The sequence below is a fragment of the Mirounga leonina genome, unplaced genomic scaffold (assembly GCF_011800145.1).
Source record: "Mirounga leonina isolate KUSES-001 unplaced genomic scaffold, KU_Mleo_1.0 Mir_115, whole genome shotgun sequence".
Classification (NCBI taxonomy): Eukaryota; Metazoa; Chordata; class Mammalia; order Carnivora; family Phocidae; genus Mirounga; species Mirounga leonina.
The window spans coordinates 101,669,265-101,685,478 of NW_023270268.1; the positions used below are offsets into that span (position 1 = coordinate 101,669,265).

Genomic DNA, 16,214 nt, shown 5'->3' on the forward strand with positions numbered 1-16,214 from the left:
ATTCGCCTTCTCAAATCTGATTTGTATAAACTCCTTGATTATAGGAGATAACTGTCATTTTTTATAGTCTCCATAGTGTAACACAGAAGATGCCCAATAAATAAATGTATTTTTATTGCTCAATTGAAGTTTGAGAATATAATATAATCTGATACAGTATATCATTTTAAATCCAAACAGATAAACTCCAGTTGTAACAGTACATTTGCAGATTACTCTGTAGTTTTCAAAGTACAGCTGACCCTTGAACAACATGGGTTTGAACTGCACAGGTGCACTTACACATGGATTTTTTTCCGATAAATACAATACTGGAAATGTATTTTCCTTATGATTTTTTTCAGTAACATTTTCTTTTGTCTTTATTGTAAGAATACAATATATAATACATATAGCATACAAAATATGTATTAATTAATCAGAAAGCCTTCCAGTCAATGGTAGGCTATTAGAAGTTAAGTGTTTGAAGGGCGCCTGGGTGGATCAGTCAGTTGAGAGCATCCGACTCTTGATTTTGGCTCAGGTCATAATCTCGGGGTCATGAGAGCGAGCCCTATGTTGGGCTCTGTGCTCAGTGGGGAGTCTTCTTGAGATTCTCTCTCTCCTTCCTCTGCCCACCCCCAACTCGCACATGCACACTCTCTCTCAAAAAAAAATTTTTTTAATTTAAAAAAATAAAGAAGTTAAATTTTGGGGGAGTCAAAAGTTATAGCCAGGTTTTCGGTTATTGGGGGTCCACACCCCTAACTCCCACATTGCTCAAGGGTCAATTGTACTTTAAAACACATCCTTTACTGACCTTGTAAAGTATTTGGGTAGATGTTGTTATCTCCCTTTTACAGATACAAAAACTGAAATTTATAACCTTGGGACAATATACTCTTAAAAAACTTAATAAAACTACAGTAGCTAAATTTGAACTAAGTTTGCTTTAAACTTCAGCAGGATAGGTATGGTTTGATTCCTATGTTAAATAAGGATACTGTGGTGCTCAGTGTTCCTATATGTGTTGAAAATGACAGCAAAGTTCTAAAGTATAAGGGAAGAAAACAAAAGAGATGAATATGCAGTTATTCTCAGAACAAAACTGTCATTTGTGTTATTTATTCTTCCATTGATAGTATAAATAGAGACCTCTAAAGGCCACCTGAGATTCCCTCTGGACAATGTAGTTTGAGAATTGGGAAGGACTTAAAGTAATTTAATTTGCCTCTACCACTACTCTTAAGTTCCTGTAGGTTCTGATTTCAATTTTTCACCTTAATTGAACTATGTAAGTTTTGCCCTACCTGTGCCTTTATAAATTTTCTAGGTATTAGATCCTTTGGACAAAGATTATATAACATAAACCCCTTTGAGCTAAGACTATATATGGTTGCATTTTCACAAGAGGAAGAAGTCTGAACATCAGGTGTTTGTAGATGGTCAGCCATGAAGTACTAATGAGGGAGAAAACCCTTTCATATTTTAAAAAATCTGGCAGGCTTATAATGTTGCCCACTAAAGCCATCTGCCTGAGACAGCTGTATCTGACTCTAGCTTATGATGGCTTAGACTGCTCTTTCCCCAAGACAGAACTGCTATATAGGTTAGTAACATAGATTGAAGATTTTATGTTTCATGCAGCAGGTGGACTCACAATGCAGAGGAAATATTGTTTTAGCAAAGTTGCACGCAATGAGTTTTTCACTAGAACAAAAATGTTATGTACTATCTAGGAAATTGATATACAAAATGTAGATGTGACTGTGCCACCCCAGCCATTTATGGATTACAGCAGTCCCTCTCTAGCTGCGGTTTTGAAACAACAGATGCTTCTCCAGTCATTCTCTACTCTCTCACCTTGCTTTATTTTTCTTTACAGACCCTGGCAATGTATTAATTTCTGTCTATTGTCTATCCCAATTTCTGTCTGTTGTCTATCTCAGTCACTAGAATGCACTCTCCTCTAGAGTGGGAACTTTCTTCAGTACTTTTTCATTTGTGCCTGGTGTGTAGAAAGTGCTCAGTATGGAATAATATTGAATGAATACATGCTTAAATGAATGCTATTTTATATAGGCAAGGTATAGTTTAATCTTCATAGAGAAAAGAATTGTTCAACAATAATTATGACCTCTTCTGTGTACCAAGTAGGATGATGCCGGGAGGAATCTAATATATTCCTTTCTTTCATTAAATAAATTGATGTCTAGATCCTAAAAAAGTGTGCTTGCTCTTAAGTATCATAATAATGCAAGAAGATGAGCATACACAGAATTTTCTTGAGATTTGTGGTAAATGGAGTGAGAGAGAATGTACATGGAAAAGACATGCTGCAGATTACGTTCTCTGGAATTGGACAGTGAGACCAGAGTTTGGGGTGCAGGATGTTCATTTTGAAAGGAAGGGGGAAGAAATTGGGCTGAGGGAGAAGTGTAGCTGTGATTCAGGCCTGACAAAGCTTTGGGCAACCTGCTGAAGCAAGTGTTGCCTGCTTGGCTCAGTCACTGGAGGCAGGCTGCCCTGGAGGGGACATACTGCCAGGTGGCCTCTGCAGGTAAGACAGCCTGAGGTAGCCAGCAGCAGGAAGCTGTCTGCTGGCCACATGGCCTGCAGCGAGGCAGCACATCTTTCCTTGGAAGGAGACCTGGTGGTCGATCTTCCTGACTTCCACAACATATTTGAATCCTGTAACTGCTAATTTGAAGAATTTGTAAAGAGCTACCAGGTGCCCATTGACTAAACTTTGAAGTGTCTGCCTACTCGGATCATGACATAGCAATAGTGTTTCATGAACATTGACAATGACATTCTAAGAATATGGTTTCTCCAATCAATGTTGAATGCTTACAGGGATGAAATTGGTTTATATTGGAAGCAGTTGTTTTTCAGAATATTTATTTACTCTGAGGTTTAAAAAGTACATTTTAATGCCCTTTTATTTATCTCTTACTGCAATTACGGTTTTGCCAAATATAATATTGTCAAAGAAAACAACTTCTGCAGTTAGTAAGGGATTACTTTATCTTCCAAAATTTTATTTGTAGGTTAGCTATTTGAATTTTGATAGAGCTTTTCTTAGAAGAGAAAAAAGTGGATAAATATTAGTTTTCAAGGCTAGCCCACAAACTTCCACATTCTCTCTGTCCCTCTGATTCCTGAATATTCTTGAAATCCAAAATTTAGCCAAAGGCTCCTTGAGAGTGGTCATGGGGGAAGACACTGGTGCTGTATTAAAGCTCTCACAGTTGGGCAGAGCCCCTGATGGGTAGGGGTACAGTAGAATGTCAGAGATGTGAGGGGTGGGAGCAGGGAAGGAAGGCGCTGGTGGTGAGGTGTTTGGCAGTTGTTCAGGCCATTTCTGGTTCTATCTCGAGTATGTTAACTGGAAACTGCCTGCATGGTTGTGGCAGCTACACCGTAACTACAAGTGGTCTTTGTAGCTCCCCTCCATTTGGAAGCTCAGAATCATAGCAGTGTTGTGGCAGCGTAACGCAGATGTGTCCTTCTCCCCCCCACAGTGAAGAAAAGATGGAAGGGAAGCTGTGCGCTCTGAGTTCTATTTTTAAATGTCCATCACTTCGTTTCAAAACATTTTTTTCAAACATGCCATAGATATCATTCTTCCTTGAGATGCTAAATTTGAGGTTTTAGAAACCAAATTCTGAGTTAGATAGCATAAAACCAACTATCTCAAAAGGTTTAAACACAATTGGTTTTTAATTACTTAGCAAAAAATTCATTGTACCAAAAATGAGAGAATTTTTAGCTTAAAAAGCAAAAGCTGTAAGGAAGCAAAAATCTGGGCTTAGAAAAAAAATGTCATCTCAGTTTTAGAGTGTCATTGTGGCAATTCTGCAAGATTATAATCAAAAAAGGGAAGAAGATGGATCTACTTTGGCTGATATCTTAAATACTTTAAATTTTCATCATTTTACATTTGATTTACATTTCACTTCTTGACAAAACGTCATTTCTGAGTAATATAGGGGGGGAAAAGTACTGTTCTGTACTGCAATATAGCTTGCCCCCTCGGTTATCACTGGTTCTGATTCCTGCTTGAGGAAAATGGTTTTCCTCTCCTTTCCTAAAACATTTGTTTGTCCTCCTGTGTTGTGACTGAGAAGTCTGCGGTTGGTATTTCACAGGAGAAACAATTAAAGCACCACATGTCTGAGCGTGATGGAACACATTATGATTGAGTAAATGCTTTTATTTCTCTGGTAACTAACCTGTACCACCCCATCAGTTTTACATCTGGAGGTGAATAGAAAATGTAGGTTAGAGAAAAAAAGATGTACTCTGCATTGCTCAGAAGAAGCTCAAATGGCAGTTCTTGCTGGGTGTAAAAGAGAGTTTTGCTTGATCTTTAGTGTAGCTTTTGAATCCACGCTTGGAATAGGAAAGATCCTTATTTCCGTCCTGGTTTTATTGTGAGCCTAAAAAGAAGTAGGAAGCAAGGACTTCTCAAGGTCCTTTCCAGATCTGAGTCCATACCTTCGACGTTGACACCATGGTGGAAAATAATCCTTGAATCATATTGGGACTGCACATCACTAGACACTTAGCCTTAGTAAATTAACCTGTGACTCTGCTTATTCTGTACAATGGTGACACATTCTTCACAGGGTTCTGATATTAATATAACCTAACTTGTGGACAGCACATAGCTTGATGCATTTCTTATTTTGTATAATTTTTCACCTTTCCTAGAGTTTGGAACTAAGGGATTGGGATTAGAATGTTACCAACATTCTTATGTGCTGTAGGAGAGTAGAAAAAGCCCCAATCTCTCTCTCTCTCTCTCTCTATGTATATATATATACACACACACACACACATATATATATATGCCATGAGTATTTTTGAGTAAGAAGCTTACATAGGATATAAGTTATCAAGAAGCTTGCATTTTTATATAAATTAGGAAGTCTTGGTGATATCATGTCTTTATTTTCATAATATGTCACATGGATTCTTACTGAAGGCCCACTAGACTAAATCTCCTATCACCTAAGGTCTCCCCTACAGAAATGACTAAGGGGAATTTGATGAAAAGTAATATGATCTTTTTCAGGATTCATTTGAGAGCTGTCATATAAATGGATAGATTATATTTCCTGAATCCATGCCAGTAGCAGATATTTATTATGTAATTCCATATATTAGATGGGTACCCAGAATGTGTGCTTTTCTCAGTCTTACAGAAACCTATATTCTTTAAATCCACCCAACCCTACCCATCCACCTCTCGCAGTGTTAGTGCTTTGAATATTTGTCTAATGATTCATTTTAATCCAGGACATCTAGTTGGTCACAAAGACCTGCAGATGCTGCTTTTGAAATATCTCTCATATGTATCCCTTCAGCTATCTTTCAAGGTCATGTCCGCTTCATCTCCTGTCTGGATTATGTAACAATAATGGCCTGAGTGGTCTTTGATCCTCCTCTTTCAATTCCACCCTCACCTTTTGCACAATATTTTTCACTACTCTTTTATCTTACTTACCAAACGACTTTTAAAAGGTCATTCTGAGTTCAGTAACTTTTGATGGCTTTTCACTGTTTACAGGTCAGTTTATAGAGATTATAAAACAATAATATTTTGGTCTGAATTTCCAGACTCTCAACAATTTGACAAGTTGTCCATATAGCCAACCTTATTTTCTTCTGCTGGAATAACTTTATTCTAGATAAATGGATCCTCTCACAGGTTTTCAAACACCTTATGAGCGTATCTGTTCTCATCTTTGCCTCCTATCTAAAATGTCTTCCCATCATCTCTCTACCTGACTTTTAAGCCTTCAAAGTTCAACTCAAATTCTGCCTTTTTAGTGACACCTTCCCAATTACCCCAGCCCCGTTCAATTCTATGACCCACAAATCTATAACCCATAAATCTTCATAAAACGTAATTAGAATGTTCTTTCATAGGGATTTTTAACATTTTATTAACTGTCCCTGGTATTGAATAGTACCTCGCATATAGTAGGTGCTAAGGAAAGATTTCTTGGATAAATAAAGTCATTTTACCTTGCTTGTAACTCTTCTTGACTTCCTTTCTAGCTTAGAGGACAAAATTTGTATTCCTCAGCTTAGCTTCTGAGGTCTTTCAAAAAGTATTTAACTCTTTTTTTGCTCCCCGGTATTTGCCTTTCTAAGCCCCTAGTCGCTCTTGATAAGATCTTCACAAGCCATGTGCATTTCTATTTCAGTATCTTGGCTTATGGTGCTTTCCTGACTATAAACACTTGGCTTGTCTCTTTTCTGCCTATTTGCATTCCATACATCCTTATAAGGTTAAACTTAGATCTCATCATCTCCATTAAAACACACTTCTCTCATTCAAATTCCTAAAGCATTTACACCCATACCAGCTAGTTTCTGGAAGTTAATCAAACTTATTATTTTTACCTGCTTTTATTGAAAATACTTTATTCTTTTTTAGAGTGAAATATATTCCTTGTTTTTTTTAAACAAAGGCACAAAAAAGTATAAAGAAAAATTTGAAAATATCCCCAAATCTCAGCACTATACTATAAACACTATATCACTTTATGCATAATTGCCCTGAGGTTATGTAAGATACCAATGTTTGGTGAATGTGGATGAGGGCATATGGGAATTCTTTGTACTATTTGTGTAATTTTTTCATAAGTCTGAAAAAAAATTATACACAGAAATAGATTGATGAAGTAGTGCAGAGTTCAAAGAATCATCCAAAGATATAGTGGTATTAATAATGTAGGAAGCAGTACAAATAAGTGGGGAAAACTGGACTGTTCAGTTAAAGGGTGATGGAATAATAGGCTGCCCATCTGGCAAAAAAAGATAGGCTATTCCCTCATATTGTACACCCAAATAAACCCCACATGGATCAACAAATTAGAAAATGATGAGGTACAAAAACAAAAACATGAGTGACAAGCGTTATATGCACGGGTTGAAATTGGCATGGTAAAGCCTGGCAAGAAAACTAAAAACCGCAAAAGAAAAGCACTGATAAATCTGAATGCATAAAAATTAAAGCCTATATACAAAAGGTTGGAATGGGGAACACCATGAAGTTAAAAAGACAAGTGATAAACTGGGGGAACATAGTTGTAACCTATATAACAAGGATTGATAGGCATTTGGTAAGGTATCTAAGAGCTTGTGTTCTAGAGTAACATTGCCTGGGCCCTAAACTCTACTAATGATGAGACATACGGAAAATTGGCTAACTGCTCTATACCTCACTTTTCTCATTTGCAAAATGGGAATAAGTCTCCCTTGATTCATGGTGCTATTATGGGCATTTAACATAGGTGAAAACATCTAGTACCATGCTTGGCATATAATAATAGTATTAGTAACTGCTAAAATACACTGGGGCTTACTATGTGCCAGGTGCTGTGCAAGCCTTTTAAAATACATCATATAATTTAATCCTCACCACAACCCTTCCAATGAGGTGGGGGTACCATTATCCCCATTTTACAGACGGGAACCCTGAGATTTAGAGAGGTTATGTAACTTGACCAATGGCTAATAAGTGGTAGAGGTAGGATTTGAACAGAGATGGGATTCCAGACCCACCCTCTTGACATTTTACACCACACCATGGCAGTTCTCAAGACAATTTAGTTGCCTTTTCCTTGAGTCTTGGGACTATGTAATCTTGACAGTTAATTGGATTTTCATGTCCCTCACAGTAGGTATATGAATTGAGCTCTTCAAATGTATTTGGGCACTGGTATATCCATAGGTTGCCATCTCAGAGAAAAGATGCCTTATAGATATTCATTCCATAAAGAATTAAACTTACTTTTGTATACTCTATAACACCAGCTATAGTGTCTATGGTAGTTTTTCCATACATACTTCTTGGGGTGCTTTCTTTTGGTTTTTATCTTGAGAAAATTAAAAATCAGGGATGATTTTACCTTAGCACTCTGTACATTAAAATAGCTGAAATAGTAGCAAAGACAGGTGTTTGAGATATTAAACAGGAATAATTACTAGAAGTTGAATTCTCATTCAAAAATAATTTCAGATTTCTTATTAGAAAATTAAATTGATTTTGTGTGTAGGGAGCTTTTTAACTTTTTTTTATTTGTGAGCATAATTTATTCAAATCTTAGTCCACATTATAACAGAATAAAATTTCTTCTGATAGTCTTAAAATTGAATTGAAAACTTTTATGAACTTCATATATTTAAAGACAGAGGTTACCATCTATCTATTTCTTTTGATGGATTATAGCCAGGGTTTAATTTAGCTATTCAGAACAAATCTGAAAATACTTTTTGTATGGTATTAAACATTTTTGTTCATAGTAATATAGTGTTAAATCATTTAAAACCTAATTTGAAAAGAAAATAGTGAATCAGACTCATGATTTATGCTTCTTTAATCATGAAGAAGAATTGACTTGTAGGGACATGAAAGGTTTTAACTCTGTGCCTTCAGTGTGATTTGTTAAAATCACTGGATTTCAAGGAAACACTTTTCTTGATTGAAATACCTTATTTATCCCTCTAGCTTTTTACTGATCAGTGATAAAGAAAGAGGGACATTAGATACCCTTAGGAAAAACCCTGTTTAATACATAGTAATGCCAGGGGCACCTCGGTGGCTCAGTTGGTCTGACTCTTGATTTTGGCTCAGGTCCTGATCTCAGGGTCCTGGGATTGAACCCCAAGTTGGCCTCCTCGCTCAGCGCAGAGTCTGCTTGAAATTCTCTCCCTACCTCTCCCTCTGCCTCTCCCCCCCCAACGCTTGCTCGCTCTCCCAAATAAATCTTTAAAAAATAATAGTAATGCCATATATAGTTAGTACTTAGCTTGTTGGCCACCTATCCTATTTCCTATATGGATCTAAGTGTCAAATTAGGAAGATTCCAAAAAGGCCTCTGAACAACCAAAGTAAGTATAACCATTTCCATTAAAAAAATGTCTATGAAGGGGCATCTGGGTGGCTCAGTCTGTTGAGCATCAACCTCTTGGTTTACGGAGAGGTCTTGATCTCAGGGTGGTGAGATGGAGCCCAGTGTAGGGCTCCACACTCAGTGTGAGTCTGTTTGTCCCTCTTCCTCCTCCTCTGCCCCTCCCCCCACTCACATGTGTGCATGCTCTCTCTCAAATAAACAAAATCTTATAAATATTTTTTTTAAGATTTTATTTATTTATTTGAGAGAGAGAGAATGAGAGAGAGCACATGAGAGGGGGGAGGGTCAGAGGGAGAAGCAGACTCCTTGCTGAGCAGGGAGCCCGATGCAGGACTCGATCCAGGGACTCCAGGATCATGACCTGAGCCGAAGGCAGTCGCTTAACCAACTGAGCCACCCAGGCGCCCCAAATAAACAAAATCTTAAAAAAAAAAAAAAAATCTGTGAAGAGTCCCAACGTTATCATCACCACCACCACTCTCACCAGCTCTCACATATTTCCCCTGTATTCTCACTTTGCCTAAATTCTAACAAACTTGGATACTAGGTTTCTAAGCCCATAGAAGTTTAGGAGGAGGAAGAGGTGCTACAGGCAATCAAGCAGACAACCAGAGGTGACCATTGGCATTTGATACCAAGAAAGGCTACAGGAAAACTTTAAAAGCAGACATAAGAACGCAAAATTATAGCTATCTGGGAACATTTAATGCAGGATCAGTCATACCCAGGTTTCTCAGTCCTGAGAGCATCACTGTATTACAGAATTAGTATAATAAGAGACATCATAAAAAGATTAAATTATGGTTAGTAAGTGTCAGCATTTACCAGTTTCCAGGATCCAGTCTGACAGTGGTATCTCATTCTTAGATAGGGATTTGGGCTTGGTAATTGAAGATTCAAGAGCCTCTACTTGCTCTTGCTTCATTAATTCATTGTTAGGATCTGCTGGTCCTCCCTTTTTCTCCCATTTTCACCAGAAAGTCTGTGAATCCAGTTTCTGCCCAGGCCCTCACGATCTATGTTTTCTTGGCCAGGCTCCTATCTGAATTTAAGATCTCTCTGTAACTTCTGATGCAGGGTCCCATTCCTGAGGAAACATCTTCTCATGGATGCCTGAGCCTTGAGCTTCACTCTTGGGTCTGCCCATGCAGCCATGTATGTTCCCTTTACCAGACAAGGTATTTCTCCCGCAGTGAGGGAAGTACTGTAGGGTATCCATGATTAGTCAAATTTTAGAAACTCTACTTCACCCTACTTCTAGCTTTCTTCTTCATTCCCAGTGGAATGTCTTAACCAGAGCTAAATGCCCAACCTGATTTGGACCCTTGGGATCAAAAAGATCCCAATATAATAACTAGATTTTTGTTATTATAGCAGAACTGAAATGAATAGGTAACTGTTGCTGGTATCAGGAAGTCAGAGTCAACATTGCTTTGTCCAGTAATGTTTAGTCCCCTTTCCCTTATGGAGTTTTCCAATAATGAGTATGTACTACATACTAGAAATAGTTTCACTCCAAAGAGATTTTTTTTTTTAATTCTTTGCTTAAGATAGTATTTCATCAGGTATACCAAAAATGTAACCAGTGCTTCTACTGTATCACTTGTGACGGTTTTCTGTATTAATACTTGTTAATGGTAATTGTCTTTTTATTTGATTGACTTATTTCGCTTAGCCTAATACCCTTTAGTTCCATCCACATCATTGCAAATGGCAAGATTTCATTTTTTGATGGCTGAGTAATACCCCATTATATATATATATATATATATATACCACATCTTCTTTATCCATTCAGTTACATGATTTCACTCATTTGTGGAATTTAAGAAACAAAACAGAGGATCATAGGGAAGGGAGGGAAAAATAAAACAAGATGAAATCAGGGAGATAAACCAAAGAGACTCTTAATCATAGGAAACAAACTGCAGGTTGCTGGAGGGGAGGTGAGGAAGGGGGTAACTGGGTGATGGACATTAAGGAGGGCATGTGATGTAATGAGCACTGGGTGTTATATAAGACTGATGAATCACTGAACTCTACCTCTGAAACTAATAATACACTATATGTTAATTAATTGAATGTAAATTTTAAAAAATATACTTGTTAATGGGCCAGTCTCCCTCTGTTAATATCAGATCCATTACTTCCCCTGCTGGTAGTCATGGCCTACCTGGAGTCCCCAGTGTTAATTAAGAGGTGAAGATATTTTGAAGATGTATCAAATTTTGTACTGCGTTTAACCTAGTGTGACAGAACAGCTTCGCAGCACTCTGTAGGCTACCCAACAGCTCAGAGGCTGAAAAGGGCTTTATTTACCCTCCCTTGTTGATATATGAGGCCTTCCCTTATTCTACCTCTGTAACCATAAGACTGGCCACATCCAATTTTATATATATATACACACCTATGTACATTTATATACACACACACATCCAATTTTATGTGTTTATTATATATATATAAACAGATATACAGAATATAGTATTTCTTCAGATGCTTAACCATCCCATTAGTATTACCTGGAAAAGGGGAGATTACTTCCTTGAATGGACTTTGGTGGTATGCCCCACTATTTGAGCCTAGGTTTATGTTATAGGATGGTTTAGACTATCTTCAGTTCTTCCTTTGGCAGTCTTAGAGTCAGTTTTCATAATTTTTTTTTCCTTTGGTCCATTTATTACCTCCATAAACTAGCCTGAGACTCTCCCTAATAGGCTATATACTCTTTGCAGGCAGGGATTAAATGCTTTTATCTTCCCACACCAAACACAGTGCCTGGATTCTTACCTTGCATGTTGTAGAAGCTTTACAAATGGCTTACTGGTAAATTAATTAATTATAAATGAGACTTCTGGATAGCTTGTGTCTTATTGAGCTTCTAATTGTTTCTTCAGCAGCATTAGCTAGAAAACTCAATTTCCCAGGAGCTATGCTTTATCTTAGTTAATGCTGTTTCAGAGAGGGACTGGGATTTTGTCATGCTGATATAAAATTTTGATTAAATGGAAACAGCAGTTTATTTCTCTTTTACTAATATCTCCACATAAAATACCATTTATTAAATGGAGGTACAATTGGAAAGGAAAGGTTTTCTCAAGTTATTATAACCAAGACATGATACAGTTTTAAAGTGATTTCTACTTCATATGTAGGGCTCACTCAGTTAATGTATCCACTTATTAGGCGTTAGGAAATTTTGACTGAGGAACGAAGTTAGGAAATAGAAGCGCAAACACAGAAACAGAAAGAGACTATATAGTTTGAATAAGTTAATGCTGCTCTACCAAGCCTAATGTTCTCTTTTTGCCCTTCCTCATTTAGTAACGAGGCCATTTCCCCCCAATATATTAACTGTGGCCTAGGAGTGAGTGAAGACATTTGAGCTGCTATATTAAATCACTTTAGGACATTGGGAGTAGGAATTTGCAAATCATTGCTTAAGGGAACCAAATAAGAACTTAAGAAGAGTTCTTACTTACTAAAGGGCCAATATAAATGAAACTGGGATGTCTTAATTCAGTCTTTGATCTCCATGTACCTTAGTAACTCTTAGATTCTGAGTCTGATTCAGATAGGGCCACTACTAACCCATTTGCCTTTGGGAAAATTAGAAAAATGTGCCCTTCCTTGAGGAAAATCTTTGAGTATGTTATGTACAACTTGAACAGTCCTATGAGTTGAGGCCTGAAGAAAGTGGGACTATGGATGAGTACCCTCTCCAGCCTTGTTTGGTGATTCTGGACTCCCCCCTCCTGTAGGGAAGGGAAAAAGAAGGAATGGGAATGAGGGGATGGAGTTGAGAATTGGCTTCGGTATTTAATCAGCAGTACCCAACTTCAGTTCACCCAAATTGTGGTTCCATAAGCAAAACTTATTTGTAAATCAGGGACCAGAACATCTACGTTCTATTAAGAATCATACAGAATTGCTGCTGAGAGGACATGCCCCTTTGTCTCAGTGGCAGAACAGAAAACGTTCCCTGTGGCTTTAGGTTTCAACTGGGAGACTGTCTCGCTTCTCCTGCTGTCACATTTGTCTCATAAAACTTCACAGGTGTCTACTTTGTGAATACTGCCCCCCCCCCCATGGTGCTCTTGTGCTACCCTGATTCACTTTATATAGATGCATGTAGCATTCTGTTAGTACTCAAAATAATACAATGTTTCTATATTAAAGTGAGCACCTTAATGTTTGAAGCAGAATCTTGAGCATTTTTCACTTAGAGTTTCCACATTTTACTTATATTAATGCTTATTTTTTTATACTTCTGGTTTTTTAAGTAGAACATACCTGAATAAATTCAGACCATATATTGTAAAATGGGAAAGCATGTATTAGTTATCCATCCTCTAATTGTGTGGTAGAAGTATATAGCCCCCTGAATTTCTCCCATCCAAGTACTAACCAGGCCCGACCCTGCTTAGCTTCCGAGATCAGATGAGATCGGGTGCGTTCAGGGTGGTATGGCCGTAGACAGCCCCCTGAATTTCTGAACAAAAAGCAACATATGCTCCTTTTAGGGCTCTGAGTCTGTTCAGGACTTGCTAATATGAGCTAGGAGGTGGGAGAGAGAGGCTGTCTAATGCCAGCAGTGTTCTAGAGACTCAGTCGGGAGTTTAAAGCCCTTAAAGACCTCAATCTCCCACCAAAATACAAATCCTGATATAAGGTTATTCTTATACTTAGCGTTAGACTGGATTGTAAAGACTAGTTTAATAAGCCTTTGTATAGAAACGTCTTTTAGTGACATAAATTCACACTGAGAATGAAATTTCACCATGAGCTTTTTATATAATCTTTTATTTTTAAGTTTTGTATTATGGGAAATTTCAAACATAAACAGAAGTGGAGAGAACAAGATAATGAACTCTTAGGTAACATTACCCAGCTTCAGCAGTTAATAGTTTGTCAACCGTGTTTCCTCTAGAGGCCCCCTCTTTTTCCTTTGCCTTGTAGCATCTTAAATTTCAGACATCACGTCCATTTACCTGTAAATATTTCAGTATTTGTCTCTAATTTATAAGGCCTTGTTTTTAAACATAACCGTCATGCCATTATAATACCTATAACATTAGTAGTAATTCCATATGTCATCTAATACTCTTCCACATTCAAATTTCCCTGATTGTCTCAAAAACATCTTTTTACAGATTGCTTGTTCAAACTGGAATCCATGTACATATGTATTTGGCTGTTTGTATCTCTCAGGTTTCATTTTTTCTATATTAATAAATTTTTATGTTTCTACATTTAATTTATCAAGGAAGCTTAAAGGAAAAATTGCTACCAAAATTAATGTGTTAGGCTTTATCTTTAAATCATCAACTTGTATATTCTTTACAGTTTCAGATCCATATATACTTAATGCCGAAATGTGAAAGGCTGAGAAAATGAAAAAACAAAAAAACACACACAAAAAAAGGTTTTCCTTTTGTAACTGAAAAACAGGCATGGATTGATTTTATTACTCAACAGCAGAAACCAAATGCAGAAATGTGGCCCCCACCCTTTTTGAGTTCAAATAGGTCTGTGTTAAATCACATTTTAAAGCTATGTTATAGTTAGACCTAACCAAAATATCACTTTAATTATGAACAAAAAATTTCTAAGTAGTGACCCCTTGGCTTCTGGGATCTTATCTTTTTTGTCTTTCAGATTTGGGGTTTGTATTTCAGCATAGAAAACTCAAACTGAGACAATATTTTCTTACCAAATGTGTGAATGTGTGTACTCCTTTACTGTTACCAATTAACATAACTAAATGGCTTGTTCATTTGATAGTATTCCCATTGAGTTCACTCTGATATCTCAAAAGCATTGTTTTTTGTCAAAACGGTTGAATCATATATTTGCTTCTTTTTAAAAATGCTAATTGTGCCATTCTACCAGGTTTGTGCTTTGTTTTCTTGCAACGTGGCTAGGAGGACAGAGAAGAACTTCTGCCACTAATTTTGACACTACCCTGCTTGGTATAAATTGTGCAGTCCTGCTAAAATGCCTCAAAATTTTACTGTTTCTTTTTATAAACTCTCAATCTTGTGATATCTTTCCTTTCTTAGGATATGAACGAGTCTGCCAAACAAGAAGATATTTTGGAATCCACAACAGATGCTGCAGAATGGAGTCTCGAAGTAGAACGTGTACTACCACAACTGAAAGTCACGATTAGGACTGACAATAAGGTATAGAGGACAGAATACATTCTGTTCAAATAGAGCTTCATAAGGCAATTTCAGGGTCAGGGGTACTCCCAATTACATGAATGATTTAAGGTGGTAGGATTCAGCTTCCAGTGTTCTGTCTTAGCAGAGATTTAGCAGATTGTTGTTGAATGAATCAAGAGTGTAATATTAAAGAAGGAAACAGAAAGCAATAGATCTTTAAAGTCATTTGGAACACTTGCCATGTTTCCTTGGGATTGAGGGGCATTTTCTCAATACATTTTGATGTATTTTCTTAGAAATCATATTTTGTTTAAGTGAATAGTGAACAAAATTGGAATTTCATGACTATATACCAACTGAGTTAGAAAATGGTTTTGGAACCCTGCTGGATGGCAGAACAGAAGACATCCTTGAAGTTGCCTTACATAATCTATTCAGTATATATGATTAAAAGTCAAGTAGTAAGCAAATAATCAAAGCATTTGCATTAAGATTTGGGGATTGGGCCCAGATGAACTGACCCATTTAATCAAGTTTCGGTTTCCTTTTTACCTACAATTTACAAGAACTTCAGAACAAACTAATAGGTGACTAGACAATACCATTCTCATTAATATTATAATAATGTCTACAGAAGGGACTAGAGAGACATCTAGGTAAAGAAACTAAAGGGGTTTTTATCCTTGGAGGTTGGAGAAAAGCACCAGCATTATGGAACAAGGTTCTAAGGAAGCTTGTTACTCTGAAACTATGGTTCTGTATCTACCCCCAAAGATTTGCTGTTTTCTGAGTGCCTAGGAAATGAATTTATTCTCGGAATGTCTGGATTTGAGCTTGTAAAACTGTGTCCTAGAGAGGGTAAGAAGCAGCCTAGACTCCTCGGGCAGTCCTAGAATAGGATAAGGGCAGCAAAGGTCTTACTAGACTGAGCAGCTGTAAAGGTAAGTGGGCAAATCCTACAGCCTGTTTGCCATGTATTTACCCAAACATTATGGATAGCCATTATTTGACTACATTAGGGGTGAATTCTTTGTTTGCGTATCTCTTATATGTAAATACGTGTTAATACAGATTTCTTCACTGATTTGATCTCTGCTGGAAGCCATAATTTGCAAAAATGTGATTTTTTTAGTAA

General features: G+C 37.1%; 1 protein-coding gene and 1 pseudogene across 1 annotated transcript in view; one reads left to right on the forward strand and one right to left on the reverse strand.

The window, feature by feature from the left end:
• The window catches only part of IFT57 (intraflagellar transport 57), a 52,965-nt gene that overhangs the window by 12,611 nt on the left and 24,140 nt on the right, over positions 1-16,214 (forward strand). The window contains exon 6 of the mRNA XM_035000216.1: positions 14,975-15,097. Within this exon, the coding sequence (XP_034856107.1) occupies positions 14,975-15,097 (123 nt within the window). The remainder of the gene's footprint in view (positions 1-14,974; positions 15,098-16,214) is intronic.
• LOC118007218 lies at positions 13,281-13,390 on the reverse strand (annotated as a pseudogene).